General features: G+C 35.8%; 4 protein-coding genes across 4 annotated transcripts in view; 2 read left to right on the top strand and 2 right to left on the bottom strand.

The window, feature by feature from the left end:
• The window catches only part of LOC105456097 (ras GTPase-activating protein 1), a 54,205-nt gene extending 47,209 nt beyond the window's left edge, over positions 1-6,996 (top strand). The window contains exons 2-16 of the mRNA XM_011699934.1: positions 402-875; positions 1,881-2,062; positions 2,205-2,386; positions 2,703-3,100; positions 3,412-3,557; positions 3,642-3,975; positions 4,170-4,513; positions 4,611-4,802; positions 4,919-5,068; positions 5,302-5,350; positions 5,428-5,646; positions 5,732-5,964; positions 6,115-6,256; positions 6,381-6,521; positions 6,594-6,996. Of these exons, the coding sequence (XP_011698236.1) occupies positions 828-875; positions 1,881-2,062; positions 2,205-2,386; positions 2,703-3,100; positions 3,412-3,557; positions 3,642-3,975; positions 4,170-4,513; positions 4,611-4,802; positions 4,919-5,068; positions 5,302-5,350; positions 5,428-5,646; positions 5,732-5,964; positions 6,115-6,256; positions 6,381-6,521; positions 6,594-6,671 (2,838 nt within the window). The 5' untranslated portion in view covers positions 402-827 and the 3' untranslated portion in view covers positions 6,672-6,996. The remainder of the gene's footprint in view (positions 1-401; positions 876-1,880; positions 2,063-2,204; positions 2,387-2,702; positions 3,101-3,411; positions 3,558-3,641; positions 3,976-4,169; positions 4,514-4,610; positions 4,803-4,918; positions 5,069-5,301; positions 5,351-5,427; positions 5,647-5,731; positions 5,965-6,114; positions 6,257-6,380; positions 6,522-6,593) is intronic.
• A 1,359-nt stretch (positions 6,997-8,355) lies between these two features.
• LOC105455258 (GTPase HRas) lies at positions 8,356-12,132 on the bottom strand. Its single transcript, XM_011698503.1, has 5 exons — positions 11,886-12,132; positions 10,315-10,506; positions 9,972-10,115; positions 9,688-9,894; positions 8,356-9,495 (listed from the first exon to the last, which is right to left on the bottom strand). Exons 2-5 carry the CDS (start codon positions 10,441-10,443, stop codon positions 9,409-9,411), a joined length of 567 nt encoding a protein of 188 aa, XP_011696805.1. The 5' UTR covers positions 10,444-10,506; positions 11,886-12,132; the 3' UTR covers positions 8,356-9,408.
• Positions 12,133-12,265: 133 nt separating this feature from the next.
• The window catches only part of LOC105454843 (protein NRDE2 homolog), a 228,854-nt gene continuing 223,026 nt past the window's right edge, over positions 12,266-18,093 (top strand). The window contains exons 1-3 of the mRNA XM_011697791.1: positions 12,266-12,822; positions 13,335-13,400; positions 13,728-13,792. The gene's annotated coding sequence lies outside the window, so the exon portion shown is untranslated. The remainder of the gene's footprint in view (positions 12,823-13,334; positions 13,401-13,727; positions 13,793-18,093) is intronic.
• LOC105454122 lies at positions 16,693-17,993 on the bottom strand. Its single transcript, XM_011696542.1, has 2 exons — positions 17,506-17,993; positions 16,693-17,316 (listed from the first exon to the last, which is right to left on the bottom strand). Exons 1-2 carry the CDS (start codon positions 17,678-17,680, stop codon positions 17,048-17,050), a joined length of 444 nt encoding a protein of 147 aa, XP_011694844.1. The 5' UTR covers positions 17,681-17,993; the 3' UTR covers positions 16,693-17,047.

Here is an 18,093-nt window from a genome sequence, read left to right as displayed (position 1 = left end):
TGTGCTCTTCCGATCTACATTCTATTTATTAAAAGATGACATTCTTAAGGTTCTTAAGGTTGCTGTCGATTTATAATTAATTTTGTCAGACTTTGTATTTTAATATATATATTTTACGTATGCATTTATTTTTTCTAATTCTTTAAATATTTTTGTTACACGGCACGTAAAATTAAAAATGGAATTGTGTCGTGAAATTTCTGATGCGAATTATATAGATCGTTTGAAATGGGATGATAATTTCAAGAATTTTGGAACAATCATTTTATAATTTCATTACATTACTGATCTTATATTAGTAAAATTAATTAATATTTATTAGATAGTATCTTTTTTTCTTTGAAAAATGTTCATTTTTAAATTTGTTTTATCAAAAACCAGTGTATTTTTATTCACGCTAGGTATCTCCAAGTCCACTTGATTTTATCGCACTTCGAAGCTGCAAAGTTTGAAATTCGGGTTTACTCCATCGACAACATCACTCTCGGCCTTATTAACATCATCCCGGATGAGATGAGAGTTCACTGAAGTGCCGCTGTTCGCGGGTTTATCGATACAATTTCTCGCTCTCCAGGGTGGCCCATCGCTCGCGCGCGCGTATCACGATCGGCGCGTGCGGATTGTAAAATGGCTGCCGGGAAACGTCAATACATTTTATACTGACACCGAGAGCGCCTGCCTTAGTAATCGTATTTGTAAATACGATCGCGACGCGGACGGACATCCCGGCGGGGACGACATTATATGCCGTTCCGGCCGTTCGGCTGATCGGCCCGAGTGCTCCATAGTCGCGTGCACGCGAGAGCCGTGCACGCGTATCTGACGGGATGGCGGAGTTCGTGCGCGGCGGACCCAGCGTGTCCAACAATGCCAAGGTATGTACGTGCTTGCGTGCTTGTGCAACGCGAAAGAGGAGCGTTACTCGCGGCTCGATGTCTTTCTCCTGACGAACGGAGCCGCGGAAGGCGCGACGCGATTTCCTCGGCGCCTCTTCATTTTATAATTTCGTTTCCCTTGCGTTGTCGCGCGACTGTATTTTCGTGAGGAAACACCGGGGCTTTATCTCTTCCCCTCCGTTCTATCGCCTATCGAAACTCTCGTTTTGAAATAATTTGTTACGTTGGAATGTAAGCGATACCGCTCGACAATGAAGTTACTTAATAATTGCTCGACAACGAAATAAATCAGATTGTCGACAGCTACTTGGGAATGATAGCACACGATTATGGGTTCGCTTTTGTGTTACAATTTTTTTCTTTACGCTACCAAGGTAATTCATGTCTTATTTGAAAATTCAAAATTTTCTCTTTTAATCACACTGATTAAAAAGCTGTACATAGAAACTTTGGTATCCATATTCTTTAAAAATGAATTTTAATTTGTCTTGCATGAATCTTTAGAATCGTTTGCGATGCATGTGATAATGTGGTAATTTAAGTCATTGTATGTCTGTTATTAATATCTATTTTGTTTTAAAATTGCGGTTATAAAAGATATTTTAAAAGTCTTAATCTTTAAAAGTCCTGATGGATTATCTTATTTAAGGCTACATAAAATAAAAATTACAGGGGAAACAAATTAAAGATATGGCATGTCTTAAATACACACACACACACACACACACACACACACACACACTTTAAAGCAAACCTAGAGAATTTTCTTAAAAATTAATTAATAAGACTTGATCTTAGTCTTGATCTTAAGTGATAATTAAAAATGTATAGAACAAAAGAGATTATATTGTGAGAAAACAGAGAAAAATTAAAAAATAATAAACCTATTAAAAATTAAATATTTACGATTATGTACACCTTTTGTACATGTAAAAAGAAATCAAACACTAGGTAAACGGTAAGTTTGTCTCGTTGCACTTTTAGATGGATCATAGCAGCAAAGGTGGATCTCCTAGTACAGGAAGTGAGGATGGTGGTCAAAACGAATCATTGAACGCGGAAAACGAATTTGATCCCTTTCTCGAAAATATACCGGACGATATACAAGATACGGAAGAGCCCGATGGCGCGAATGCCACTTTGTTAACGGCACCACCGGAGAATCAGTGAGACTTGAATATAATTTCCGTTAATTTTTCATAAACGTGTAATAACTTATGAGTTAGGGTTGGACGTAAATGCAAGGCGTGCGAGCCATTATTTTATTAAAAAATCGAGATTAAAATAGATGCGCGTGACCTTTTGCAGGTGGTATCACGGTCGATTAGATAGATTTACAGCGGAGGAAAGACTGTGGGATGCGAGCAAAATGGGTAGTTACTTGGTTCGTGAAAGCGATAGGAAACCTGGAAGCTATGTCTTGTCCTACTTGGGAAGGACTGGAATAAATCATTTTCGAATTACAGCTGTTTGTGGAGATTATTACATTGGTAGGAAACTGAGATATACAATTTAAGAATTTCTTATCATACTTATCATAATATAATATCTTCATAAGATATCTCAAACGCATATAACTGTAATTGATATATATTATTCAAGATATTTTAATATATATTTTATTTTAAAAAGTTTAAATATATAATATTTATTTTAAAAATACTAACTTTTGAGATAAAACTTTCAATTGACATATTTGCAAAAGATGATTCGCAATATACAGATCAAGTAGTACGGATGAAACTTTTTATTTTGCAAAAAATTATTTTAGATATATATAACTGTTAATCTGAAACCACGTTGTAGGCGGTCGTCAATTTAACAGTCTCTCAGATCTTGTGGCGTATTATACTCATTGCTCGGATCTCCTAAAGAGAGAAAGACTTATACATCCAACGCCACCACCGGAGCCAGTAAACGATAAGAAACGGATCGTTGCGATATTGCCATACACGAAGATGCCGGATACTGACGAACTAAGCTTTCAAAAAGGGGATATATTTTTTGTGCACAATGACATGGGCGACGGATGGTTGTGGGTCACTGCCCACAGAACTGGCGAACAGGGTTTAATATTTCGGGAATTAGTGGAAGACCTTGATGATTCCATAGATCCCAACACGGTATTTTCCTGGTTTCATCCTAATGTCACCAAAAGCGAAGCAGTTGACATGCTAGTAAAAGCAGGACCTGGAAGTTTCCTAGTAAGAAAATTATTATTCTCTTAGGCTCGGTTCCACAAATGTAAGCAAACTAATGTAATTAACTGTAATCTCGGTTTTACTTACTGTTTATCTCTTTCTAATTCGTAGATTAGACAGAGATAAAGCGAGTTGAATGTCGATTAAATCGAGAATTGTGAAACGGAGCCTTATACTCTAAATGATACCATTTTATTAGATTTTTTATTATTTTATATTTTTTTAATCTTAATTATTTTTATTTATATACACGTGTTTTGTTCTTTGATTTTATTTTTCTGCACTCAACATATTTTTATAATTTTACTCCACAGGTCAGACCATCGGACAACAGTCCGGGAGATTACTCACTTTTCTTCCACATAAACAACCAAATACAGAGATTTAGAATCGAGAAAAAAGGGGTACGCTATCTCATGGGGGGTAGAACGTTTGAATGCCTTGACGCTGTAATTAACAGGTATATTTTTGCTATTTTAATTTTCCGCGAAAAATAATATTTTTTGATAGTCTTACTTTATCTTGCCATATCGTTATATCGCAGATATCGAAAAGAACAAATTGTGGAGGGACATACTTTGGTTCAAGCAATGGTAACCGAACCTGATGGTAGCGTTAGAGTAAATAGGGAGGTTCAGCATGCTGAGAAAATATATGCGACTCTGAGGGAATGTCGAGAGCAATCGGGAGCGAAGAAAAACAAAGGGATTAAAATGCAGGGATATTTGGAAAAGAAATCGGAGAAAAATAAAAAGTGGAAAGCGTTATACTTTGTTTTATTGGTGGATGCTACCGATACGCATCTCTATCTATACGACAATCCTAAGAGGACCAAGCCAAAAGGTCTCATTGACTTAAGCTGTGCTTACTTATATCAGGTGAGAAATGCATATCGAAACATTGAACGACATATGTGAGCATTAACACATCAAAATCTAAGATTTTTATGAAAGATTTAATAAGAGCAATTGTAATAACATGCATGATTTACATGTGCCATGTCTTATAAAACAAATGAAACAAATAACATCTTAGAGTTAACGCGGGATGAGTTATCGAAATGTTCTTTTAGGTCCACGAAAGTGTGTTTGATAGGCCTCATTGTTTCCAATTAGTTGAACGTGCTTTACCGTGTCTGGCCACAATAACTTATCTGGCTGCCCCGAATTCCGAGAACGCATTAGACTGGATTAATGCCTTAAAACCATTATGTGTATCACAACTCACCCGTGCTCCGAAAGTCGCCCGCCTCCGTGAATTACGTTCATTGCATCTGCATATCTTAGACGCACATAGGCTTCCGTACAAGCTAGTTCCGAGTCCGTTTATCATAGTGGCCCTAAATAATGTTAAAGTCGCTCGCACGAAGGTTAAAACGGGATTGCATCCGCTCTGGGATGAGGAATTCATTCTAGAGTACGTATGTGAATCTTACGTGAACTAGCCGCTGGGTAACATAAATCTTCTTGCTGATAATAATAATTATTAATTTGCCTAATAATTAATGTGGCAGGGATGTACCGCCAGATGTCATGTCCTTCTCGCTCACTTTGTACAACAAGGGCAAGCGCAGCAAGGACACGGAGGTTGCTGATCTAACAGTTGAATTGGCGAGTTTGACTAATGGAGAAGAAATGGACGAATGGTATCCATTATCGGGAGTGACACCAATTGGTGAATGGGGCGCATTGCGTTTACGCATACGGTAAAGATTAAGAATATTCGCTCACATATAAGATAATAAAAAAAAATTTCAGTTATATATATTTCTTATTGTAAAAGTCTTGTATATTAGTAAAAATATGTTTATGTATATTACAGATACAGACACGATTTAGCTATGCCTCCTGAGGAATACAGCCCTCTTCAGCAATTATTATTAGATCCTGAACTGCATGTTGTTAAGGCATTAGCGGACGTATGCCACTTAGATAGAGTACCTTTGGCAAATAGTCTTCTCAGAATCTTTAGGTACAAATTATCCTAAAATATCAATAAATTAAGGGTACGATCGCGCGTATAGTAAAAATTAACTGTTAGTGCAATGAAAACACTCCTGTAGTAGGAAATACTGTACAAATGTAGTAGTGTCACTGCTGGTATGAGTAGTACTACATTTTGGTAGTGTTTTTACTGCATTAGTGGTTTATTTTTACGCGTGATGATTAAGAATATATCGATTTTCACATTATTGATTTGTTTAGGCATGAAAGAAAAGAGGCGGAACTCCTGCGATCATTGAATCAAGCTGAAGTGAGTTATTTGTATATTTGGTATACAAGCAAAAAATATTATTAAACATACGAAATTACAAAATGTATTTCAATTAGGTTGAGAAAGAAGATGAAACACCAACTCTGTTCAGAGCTGCCAGTCTTACTACCACTTTAATGGATTTATATATGAAATCTGTTTGTACTTCGTTTTTAAAGGCTGCTTTGCGTGATACGATCGTGAAACTAATTGAAAGTAAACAGAGTTGCGAACTGAATCCAACGAAAATGGATTCCCCGGAAGATGCGTGCAATAATGCGGAATTTTTATTACAAGTACATAGTTTCTTTTGCAGCGTTACATGCTAATTTATGCGAAGTATTAGTAAAAATATTATTGCGTAATATTTTTTCGTTTTAGGTATTGGATGAAGTTACATTAAGTATCTTTACAAGCCCCGACGCTTGTCCGAGAACTCTCAGATACATTTGCGGATGCTTACAACGAGCAGTTGTTGCTAAGTGGCCACACGAAAGACTAGTCAGAACTCGGGTTGTCAGCGGATTTATATTTCTACGCCTTCTCTGCCCTGCCATATTAAACCCTAGATCGTTTAATCTAATAGCTGAGCCACCACCTCCATCTGCTGCGAGGTACGACACGTATAAACTAAATATAAATTTAAAAAGTTAATTGATTTTAGTTTAAAAAAAATTAGTACGTGAATTGAAATAACAATTACCGAATCATTTTGAATACCTTCGAGATTCATTCTGCTATATTAATTCTTTATTTATTCATAGATCGTTAGTTATGGTGGCAAAATGTCTACAAAATCTGGCTAATTTAGTCGAATTTGGTGGAAAAGAACCGTACATGGAAGTCGTAAATCCATTCATACTCAAAAATAAAGAACGAATGGTAGTATTCCTTGACCAACTGTCTGTAAGTTTATTTTGTATTCTATATATATACCACATTTATTCCTGCACGATTTTTCATATAAATTTCGAAATGGATTATGATAAAAGACAAAGATTGTATTTAACTTGTGCTATTTAATACGCAGAATGTTGCTGAGAAACCAGAACCATCAGAATCTACAGATCCAAGAAATAAAAGTGTATCTGATACTGCAAGAGATTTGGCGACGTTGCATCATATCTGTGTGTCACATTTGAAGGAACTTCAAGTTCTGTCGAAGACACAGGTACGTTTCTAATTTATAGTTATGAAGATGCAGGCTGCTTATGGTTAAAAATATTACATTTATTGCTTACAGCCGACAATTAAACAGCTGGTAACAGTGACTGAAATGTTAAGCAAACATAAGCAGAAGTATATGGAAATGATACGGTAGTGCTAGAGCCATCAGCCATGAACAATGCCAAACACAATAAAATGATTCATAAAATTCAGTGACGGATAACGTATAGTAGTATTTAATAATTACGATTAAGTAATTAAACGTACAGACTGACGTGCCATATATATTACTGTATACACTCAAGCCTACATTTACTATTTCATATGTAATTAGAAGTTAGTTTATATATATATATAAATAAAAATATTATAGCGACAGTAACATGACAGTGATATAGATACATACAGAATTATAACTAGACGTATAACAATTTTATATTTACTTAGGTGCTCGAAAATAAATGCAACTTCAATCGAAATATTTCAATGTTTTTAGTAATTCGAAGCCCATTGCCCCGAAAATATTGGAGCGTTATTACTTAATTAAATTTCTAAATAAAATACGCTGTTTACAGTCGGATATGATATGCAATTAAGGTCAATAAAATAAGCTGTATATCATTTATATTAGGTATATTTCAAAAACAGATATAACTTTGTCGTGAACATTTTGATATCGTATATTGGATAAGATGAAATATATTAAATATAAGTTTATATATGTACCTTAATACATTTGAAGAATTTCAACAGGCAAAATTGACATATAATTGAATTTTACGTAAAACTTGATCTTTTTCGATTGTAATAGTTGGAACATGAATATTTTGAATGATATTTATGAATGATTTATTTCTATCTAAAAAGTATCAATAATGAATTAGTATTAAAAGAAATTATAAACTAATATGAAAATTCTAATTAGTTATTAGAAAAGTAAATAATATGGATGAGCTATATAACGATTTCATAGGCAAACATTCGACAAGAATGCGTATAACAAACAGGTATTTATATAAAGTTTTATTATGAAATTGAATTATGTAAAATAATGATATCTATCCTGTGTATATATATATATATATATACACACACACACACATATTTTCATTTTAGCTGAAAACATTAATGTTAGAAAATACTACATGTACGCGCAGAATATGGAAGTTATATCGTTTGCATTGTTTAATGAAGGATTTAACCCTTGATTGCTCCTTGAACATATAGAATCTAACCGTCAATATTTACGTTGTACGTTGATTGAAGAATAAATTCATTGTATCGAAATTATTTTATTGTCAGAAAAAAATACTCAATTAACTTGAGCATTGTGCTATTCTCGTCATTTATAATAATTTTACTGAACTATGAGTATATTGTAATAAATCATGATTTATTATATATATGTATATATTTAATATATAAAAGCATAATAGAATAAATATATGTGTGTGTATATATAACTGAGTCGACAAGGCACACAGGGGATACACATATATATATACATATTTATTTTATTATTTTGGATTCTATATTATGAATTAGCAATTATTAGTACAGAAACATAAGATTGTTGCTGTCTTAATTTTTAATAACAGCGTATAAATCATGCTTCTTCTTAAAGTTTAGGAGAGAAGAAACAGTAGCTTTAAGTATACCTCATAAATTCTTATATAAACTGTAGAGAAAGATAAATTTATAAACATATATTAGCAGAAATATAGCTTTCTTATAATAAATTCACTATTTCATACATAATAAATGTATAGTTAAATATTAAGCCTTTGGTTAATAATATGTTAGTAGCACGAAAAGTCAAGTACAGGAAAGCGATGTTCTCCTGTTTAAATTTAGTCGGCATGCAACTTTATTTTGGTATGGTATACAATATTTATTTGATTTACGTCTACCTCCAAATTGTACCAAAAAAATGAATTACGTAGATAGAGAATACAGTTTAGTTATGTCGTGTACTCTCCCTCCTCCACGTCTTCCCCTATATATATAACTATCAAATAAAGTCTTATTTAAAAATTGCAGACTTAATCACAGTACACTTAACTAACTTGATATATTTAAGAATATCTAATCACAGCACATAATGAATTAAGTTTGTGATACGTTTCGTGATTCAGAACTTTTTTCTTCTTTAGAATAATAATTTTAATTGCTTGGCAAGTATTTGATCTACAAAATGGCAATAATACAAAACTTAATTCACAAGTTACAAAACAATTCGTTCACTCGAATAATTTTATTTTACTAATATTGCTGTTTGATTAAAATTCATTAGTGCAACACGTGATTAATGGCATATATCAACTAAATATTATTTAAATAACCTACTTGTAATATATACATGTCACATTTCATGCCACATGTTCATGCTTTGTCATCACGATCTATTCGTTTTATAATAAATTTTCTGCATTACAGACGACAGAATCCAACATTTGTTAATACAAATATTAGCGTCAAATTTGGTGTAATATTTGCAAACTAATTGTAATTTTGCAATCATATATAAGCATATATACAAAATTCAATGTCTATTTATGCCAACGTTAGATATATGTAATTAAAAAAAAAATGAATATCATTCTTTCAATCAAGGGTTAAGACGCTTCAAGTAAGAATTATATGGCAAGTAAGCTGCCAAGTAAACATCTTATATGCAACGTAAGCCCATTAGTAAAAACGTACTATTAGGTAATTTGTTCTTCTTTCTCAATGTATAGAAAAAATTGTGCTTGCAATTCATTACAATAGTCTATAGAATAAGCTGTAAATGTTTGTGCACCGTGAACATAATGTAAGGCTTTTTATATTCTATTTCTGCGTTGTAGTAGTCGTAGTAGTCGAGTAAAAGTATATTGGTGTTATCCAAAGACTTATAAAAGACAGCATCGACGCTTCTTATGCCCGCTACTGCCAGATGGTTTACCTGTACGTTCTTTATCTTTCCGTATTTCTCTGACCTGAAATGCGCAACGCAACTTTGTCACTTGAACTTCTTCGCGAAACTATGTATTTCAAAAACGTAGTTATGAAAACTTGATATTATGCAGAAAAATTTTCGACATATACAAATATATTACGAGTGTTATGACGCTAGTTGAAATTTATGACACTTTAAAGATACGGAGAAGGAAAAGAAAGTGTTTGCTCACCAAGGTATAAAATGCATCGTCTACGCCCATTCTCGTTTTCGCGGAAGTTTCTACAAATGGCACACCATACTGTCGCGCGACCTCTCTCGCCTGACCCATGTTTACCGCCCAAGACTGCTGAAGATCACACTTATTTCCTACTAACACCATTGGTACTTCTTCCGCATCTTTCACTCGTTTTATTTGTTCCCTATACGTTCCAATGTCCTGTAACGTTGAACGTGTAATGCAATCGATTTCACATTCGTTTTAAATTAAACAAGTTGTCCACCCAATATGCTCACCTCGAAACTTTTAGCCGAGTTCACAGCAAACACTAACAAGAATCCTTCTCCTGTTCTCATATACTGATCTCTCATTGCACTATATTCCTCTTGTCCAGCTGTGTCTAATATATCTAGAAGGCACGTCTCGCCATCGATCACCACCTGTTTAATAACAACATAATGATATGTATTTAACAAGATAAGAAAAGACGTACGAATTTACAATTTTAAATCTTCTAGATTTCTGCATTGTTAAGATATATTTATTATTGATTAAATTTAACAATAATTCAATGTGAAATAAGGAATTAATGGAAACTATTATGAAATCATAGAAAAAATTAAGCTGATGTATGCTTACTTGTTTTCGATATGAGTCTTCGATGGTAGGGTCATATTCGTCGACAAAATGATTCTGTATCAGCTGGATGGTGAGCGCTGATTTTCCAACACCTCCAGCTCCAACTACCACAAGCTTGTATTCTGTCATGATGCAGTTTCTCAACACAAGTTGTAGCTTGTATTACTTCTCTCTGATTATTTCTTGGATTGTCTGCCAATAATAAATACAATGATATAATTATATTATTTATTTTTTTATACCAATGTAATCTCCTTACTAAGATTTTAAGAAATATATCAATAAGGAGTCTTATCAAAAAAATTAATTTTTCACAGAAACCTTATCAAACCGATAAGATAAAGTGTAAATTAAGAATATGTTTGTATCTATCAAAATGTATACTTTAAATTAAAATAAAGAAATGCTGCGTATAACTAATTTTATTGATTTGTTATTAAAAAGAGATTGCACTCTTCATACAGATTAAAACAGATCAATTTATCAGGTTATCTCATAAGTGACAAATTTTAAATGCTTTGAAATTATAGAGAATAACCTTATCTGCATATTGCAATAATAGAGAATATGAAATTTAGTTGAAAGATAAAAAATGATTGTACAAAAAACAAAAAAATAAATATAATCAATAAAAATTACTCAAAGTCCTTTTATCTTTATCAATCATCAAATAAGGAAAAAATTTTAAAACAATACTTGTGGCTTAAGGAAAAAACTTTAAAATAATGTTTATGGATTAAGTTTAACTCGACTTATCTCTAAAATTCTAAATTCTCATCTTTTCAAATACAATAAATAATGTAAGCTCTAACTAACAATTGCCCCTCGTGCGAAAAAAAACAGCTTTACAGCCATTGTGTGATTTCTTAATGAACTTCTACCTTTTTATTCGACTGCGATATTTTCGTCCAGAGAATATGACAGTTTTTACAGCATATTAAAGACGCGTTTAACAGGGGAAACGCATTGTGAAACGTACAAGTCAACGGTGGCTTAATGAGAGAAGAGCATTCAGCGGTAATAATCTTCAAGCTGTTTAGCTTTATTAAGCGACAGCCTAGTGCCGTCTCCTGCCCAACGCAATCATATAATCGCTGGGTATTAGTCATTCGCAATTACTACATGTGCTTAACGGAGCTAGGCGCGCGCGCGCCCGGTGACGTTCACCTTACTCGTAAATCATTCTCCAGTGGGAGAGTTGCGTGTCCTGGATTTCGGGCGACAGAGCAAGAAAAAAAAAAGGGAGCGATATAAATAAGCGGCAGGCCGCTCGTTAACAATCGCGTGGCCGTGTGCAAGAAACGTGTGTGCGGACGGACACACGGAGATCGATTGCGGAGGCACGGAGCGCGGTCGCGCGGCGGCTCCGGACAAGATCGTCGGCCGAGAGGGTGTTTACTCAACGACGAGAGGACATCCTCTCGAGCCGTGTAAGAGAGCTGGAGAGATCGGTGATCGGCGTCGCCTCTCGCGGTAAACAATCGCGAGAGACGAGAGATGCGCAGGGAAAGGTGGAGAATGAGAGAATGAGAAAGAAGGGATTACGCGTTATCGTGCACCTCGTCACTTACCGCGGACTCAGGGAATGCTCATTTCACGCGCTGCACGAGATACGGCCTGTTTAAAACGCTCCTCCTCACCGTGGTGATGCACGCTAGTGGAGTATGCACGTATGTACAGTCGAGTCGCGTATTAGTCACCGGAGATACCATCTGGAAAGGAGCATCGTCAGTGCTGCCAATGTCCCTTTCGCTCTCCCGATCACAACGACGACGACGACGGACAATAAGTACCGCACGACGGCCGGGCACCGCGACAGCGCGGAACTCACGGAAGTGTCGTCGCCGAAGGGTGTTGACCATCGTCGCGCGCGACGTCGGGCGAGCGGGTGACGGATCGCGACCAGAGATGGCGCGAGTGCCGTGATTTTCCCTCGCGGCCAGGACGGCCACGTAAAGAGATGGCGCCAGTGCCACGTGACTTCCGTTCGCGAATCGCGAGTGGTGTCGGTCCGCGGCCGTGGAGGGGAACGTCGTGTTTATCTTGATTACGTACGATTTTGAATATAATCGATCTCGGCTGCATTCCGTTTCACGTATGTTGCACCTGACGCATCGATCATTTTGTCTTTATTCACATTTAATGTTAAATAACCCGCCGCGTTTTAGTTTACGAAATTCAATGCGATACCGATTGACGATCGCGTTCTTCGATTACGGTTTGCGAGAGCCGGAGTAGTTTGCACCACGGCATTGCGAATAACGTCGCGTAATCGTTATATTGGCTTTATTCTCAGCCGTTCGGTCCGCGGAGTGCGTGAGTGTTTTTTTTTTGCGTCGTATAGCGCGTGCTGCGGTCAGCACGCGTCGCGAGAGTATCGCACAAAGTGTCGCGAATGTTAATTGGCGAGCGATTAAAGTTTTCCATTCGTATCGCGAATATGGGTGTTTGTGGCAGCCATAATGAAGCAGTAGGCGATTATTACGGCGCACGCTTTGGCTGCGGATGGTGAGTAAATTCATTTGTTGGTTACATGGTTAATTATTCGCTTATTTGCGATAATTAGGGTAGCTGCACCGCCGGATAGTTAATCAGAATATGATATGAAAGCTTCGTGCGCGCGCGCGCGCTCTCTCTCTCTCTCTCTCTCTCTCTCTCTCTCTCTCTCTACAATATGAGATATACACAGGGTTTGAAAAAACCCAGGTTTTTTAAAAAAAGCCCAGCCCAATGGGTTTTTTCGGGTTTTATCAGTTTATTTTTTATAGTTGAGAAATTAAACTTTTTTTTTTATTAAGAGCAATCGAAAGTGAAATTAAATTTGAGGGATACAAATAAATATTAAGATTTTTTTTACATTTAATTAACTTAGAGGTATTAGTCTTCTTGTCATGTTATCAATATTTCACTTGTATGTTAATCAGAATTTCACGTTCCTTGCACGGTAGAGCCGATAGTTATCACCCGTATCCCATCATTTCCTTTGGCTTTTCTAAATACATCTGTTTCTTTTTTTTTAGGTGGCGAAATCTCTGTTGTCTTATACTCGAGTGAGGACAAAGCACGATTTGCAACGATGTGAAGACGTAAGTTGTATCGAAAATCCCCTGATCACATTTACATCATCGCGTAATTTAATTAACAATTTTTGTAAAATTTCTGTTGTCATTTCATTAATATTATTTTTACATATAAAAACTAAATAAATTTTATTTGCTCTTTTAATTTCAATTAAATTTCCTGATTCAGTTTCTTTAATTCCGGGTAATAAATTTTTTTTTACAATATTTGGGCTCCTTATTTCACTTGTATGTTAATCAGGATTTCACATTTCTTGCACGGTAGAGCCGTTATCACCCGTATCCCATCATTTCCTTTGGCTTTTCTAAATACATCTGCTTCTTTTTTTTTAGGGCGAAATCTCTGATGTCTTATGCACGAGTGAGGACAAAGCACGATTTGCAACGATGTAAAAGACGTAAGTTGTATCAAAAATTTCTTGATCACATTTGCATTTGTTGTATTACCCATATTTTAATATAATTATATAACAACAAAAAACCCATATTTTGGAATATGGGTTTTTTGTTGTTTTCAGCTCTTTAGTTTTTGGTGAAGCCAGATTATTTTCTTTAATTTCGACTTTATTCTCCGGTATTTTTATTTTTGAAAGCATATCCATGATATTTAATAAAGCCAAATTATTATTTTTTATTTCTTTATCAAATAAATCACATCTCTTTAAGTCTCGAAATTATATCTGTAATCTTTGAAATGATTTGATCATGTTCATCATCATTTACATCTTCTATTATTCTTTTTAAATCGCTTTCCATCGGAAACCTTTTATTTGGACAGGCTACACACGGGCGAAGAGCTATAATTAAATAGATATTGTTGACAAAATGCAAAATCAGCGAAGAAACGATTCTAGCATTAATTCAATTAATCTCGCATTATATTTATCTCTAATGTACAAACGCGGAATTATACAGCGCATTTCTATCACGTGGCAGATATACGTGCGCGAATCCGCATTTGTTACTCGAGCGTGTATGATCAGTGAATCGCGTGGATAAGTTTGCGTGCCGATTTCGCATTGGCATTACTATCAGATTTCCAAAAAAAAAACGGGATGTTTACGTCACCCGTCAGAGAAAAACGTCAGTTATTATCAATCTGATGTGCGTAAAAATCCTGCGAATTACAGCTCGTAGCAAGATTTACTTAAAAGAGAAATATGCATGAATGTCCTTGAATTAATTCTGATATATTTTTCCGTTCGGAAATAAATTTAGGCCTTTGTTATCGCGACCATCAATTCTGTCTGTAGTAAGGTCCTCCATTAGCTCGGCTATACCTATGCTGTGTTAAGGGCAGTACGTTGCGCATGTAAATTGCGGTTCCACCAGCTTTGCTCAACGTCGGATTCGATACTCAGGCTGGTCTGTGTTATGGTTAGGCTGGTCTTAAATGTGGCAACGAAATTTCTGCCCCTGGTTGCCCAGATTACGGATACTACGCACGAATATTAACGCAGATACAACGCACGCTTATACGACAAATATTTCCATACATGACAGTGTTTAATCTTTCAAAGAAAATTGTTTTTTTAATGAGTTTTTATTTTTTATAGTATACGTTAAAAATATATATATAGTTTACGTTAAAATTTACGTTAAAATATCGATTTCACGTATGTCTACTCCCTTTCTTTTGCATTGACCGCAGTACCGCATTCTGTTTTACATGGCGTTACATGTTGGAGTTTAGATTGATGGTCGCGTTTAATCGTGATTTATCTCACGGCCGTTTAAGGCCCTAAACGCGGCAATGAATTCTGTAACCAGCGCCCAATTACAGCCATCCAGTGCACGGGCCGACACTTGCGCGTGCACTCGCGTGCCTTTGCAACAAGCGGATGCATTTGTCGTTGCCAGGCTTTTACGGCTTCGCAACCGCACCCGATGTTCTTCGTGTTGAGTACCGTGAGTATTTTGGGTCCGCGGAGACAAATGACGCGTTTCATCATCCCGCCCTCCTCTCGATTGCGGATGTATCTACCTTTCGTGCCGCTACCCTCGCTACTGAGACGGCGGTAGCAGCAGTAATCCCTCCAATTTTTGAATGTAACTACAGCACCTTTTCCCGACAACGATTCGTCACTCGTTACGTCGCACGACGTGAGCCGATAAAAGATCGCCGCGCAAAAAACGTCACGCGCGCGATCTTTTATCAGCTCACGTCGCGTTACCTCTTGTCGTTCCCCCTTCATTTTTTTTCTCTCTCACAAATCATGCGCCGCAAATCATGGCATTCGTAAGTACATCTGATTCATGAGGACGGGAAACTCAAAGCTCGCAGGAATCTAGGGGATTGCAGACACGATGTAATCAAAGTAAACGAAGCGGTATCTAACCTCTCACTTTTTCATTTTTTTCCAGTTGAGAAAAAAATCTGAAACAGGAGATATACGTTAGATACAGAAGCTTTTTCAATTGGAATCTTATTCAAGTACGGCATAATTATATATTCGTTAGGAAAAAGAGCAAGGCGAAGGAAGAGTGTCGATAAAAGCTCAAAAGCTTTAAAATGTTATTGAAGATCGAAGTGAAGATCGTTTTTGCACTCCCGTTCAACAATGAATATTTTACGTTTCCTCAAAAATAGGTCTTTTTGTCACCTTATCCGTATCGATTTCCTCTCATTTCTCCGTTGATCTCGCATTTCTTTCCGTTACCACACACTCCTTAGCTTCCTGGTTTCCCTCGTTGGAGGCAATACGAGAGCTTCGAGTGATACTTTACACCGGCTCTTAGCGAACGCGTCCTAATGGAATATTTGCGGAGATCCTTCCTTTTTCAAACTCTTTATCGGAGAGCCGATTCCCTTTGAGCGCGCTCCGCGTTCGCGTTTCTCTTACCAGCAGGTAAAATCGTGGTGATTTATCGGCGCGAGGGAGGTGAAACTTAAAGCGCGGCTTAAAAAGGTCACTGGCGTCACGGCGACGGTAGGCGACAATGGGCCCAAAAACGGTTTAATACCAACGTATCCGTATATACGCGTTATGATCTATTGTTTCCCAAGACGGGCAAGAATATAATACCACCGGTGATTTATCGCTCCGTTATTCGACCCCGCGCACGCCTCCGTGTTTTCGACAAAGTGGCGAACACTTCAGTTTCGCAACTCGTAAATCTGTAAGATGCTCGTATCTAACGTCAAAATCGTTCGATCTATATTGCAATAATGGCGGAAGGATGGGTGTGCCAAGAAATTGATCTATGATTATCATTTATTTCTGTAAACCTAGCACCTCTATCACTAAAAAGAGAAAATGAATCTAAAAACATTTTAAGATAAAAATTAATACAGCAATTTCCTTTAATGTACTTTATTCTTGTATGTGCGCTGTTACACTATTTTTTCATTTTTTTACAAAGGTTTACAGAGGTTTATCATTTTATCGGAGAATTATTCAACAATGATGAGTTTCGAGAGAATAAATTGATCCATATATTTGATGGTTTGTCATACTTATATTTAAAGAATTCTAAATAGGTGTAGTTAAAATGAATTTTTTATTACATTTACAAATTACTTTTCCAAGTGTCTATCATTGGTCTTGTTGTATCTTGCAAATTAGGATTTCTTTCCAGACTTTACTTACACAAGTAAAATATTTCTCACAGATAGTGTTTAAAAGTCTTGCTAGATGTTTATCTTTATTGTTTTACTTCCTTTTTTTGCCTTTTTCCTCAAGTTTCTTCACGATAACAGGTTCTTTCGGAATAATTATAGGCGGAGTAGGTCCTGATTCCGGTAACGGGATATAATTTCGCGGTGACTTAAATTCCACTTCAAGACTGTGCTTCATATCATCGGTGAGAGTAATTTGTCTTGTTGTCTTTAGTAGTAATATTTCTTCCTCCGGTTTTTTCGGTGTAAGTGCCTGATTGTGTACTACGTTGATTTTTGGACAGCCTCTTTTGCATTTCTTACCTTGCAAGGAAGACATATATTTAATACACAACATATATTCTAGTTTTATAAGTAATCTTGTTAATATTTCTATTACAATTAATAATATAGTACGTATTATAATAGAAATAATATTCTTAAATAATATAATGGATTTTACTTTTATATTTTTGTATTAATTTTGCTATTTATATTGTAATAATATTTTACCATATTTATCCAGACAATTAGCATGAATGATAGATTCGGCAGGTTGTTCATCCACGGTTTGAACGCGATGTTTATCTTTAGGTAATTTAATGGTTAAAATGTTATTGTCAATCTCATGCGATACTTCATCGTACGGTGACTGCGCATTAATTGGACACAAAGCGCGACGATTCATGATTTTTCTTCAGTAATATAATTGAAAATTTTGTAGTTTTATCTTTACAAATATAAATTACTCGTCTTAGAATTTTGTCGTTTAAGGTTATTCAAAATAATTCAGGCATTTCGAGACAAATTTTTTTTTAATATGTTGCAATATCATCTTGATCACTTTGTGTCTTTATGCTATACATTTATACGCATGTTAGCTTGATCTTTCAACTAGAACTTAAATCAGATTCTCGTGGTTTCTAGCGTATCATTTTACAATCCGGCCTCACTGCCCTCTAAGTTGGTTATCACGCTCGAAAACACAATAGTAACGCTACTGTCTGAAGCTGTGTTTAACAAACGGCACGAATTATTCTCGGAGTTGAAATTTTTATATGTCAAGTGTACATAAAGAGAAATATCTACGCGAGTGGAGTG

Source organism: Wasmannia auropunctata, unplaced genomic scaffold (assembly GCF_000956235.1).
Source record: "Wasmannia auropunctata unplaced genomic scaffold, wasmannia.A_1.0 LD336116.1, whole genome shotgun sequence".
Classification (NCBI taxonomy): Eukaryota; Metazoa; Arthropoda; class Insecta; order Hymenoptera; family Formicidae; genus Wasmannia; species Wasmannia auropunctata.
The sequence above is the reverse complement of the archived record's forward strand: the minus strand, read 5'-3'. Positions and strand labels throughout refer to the sequence as shown.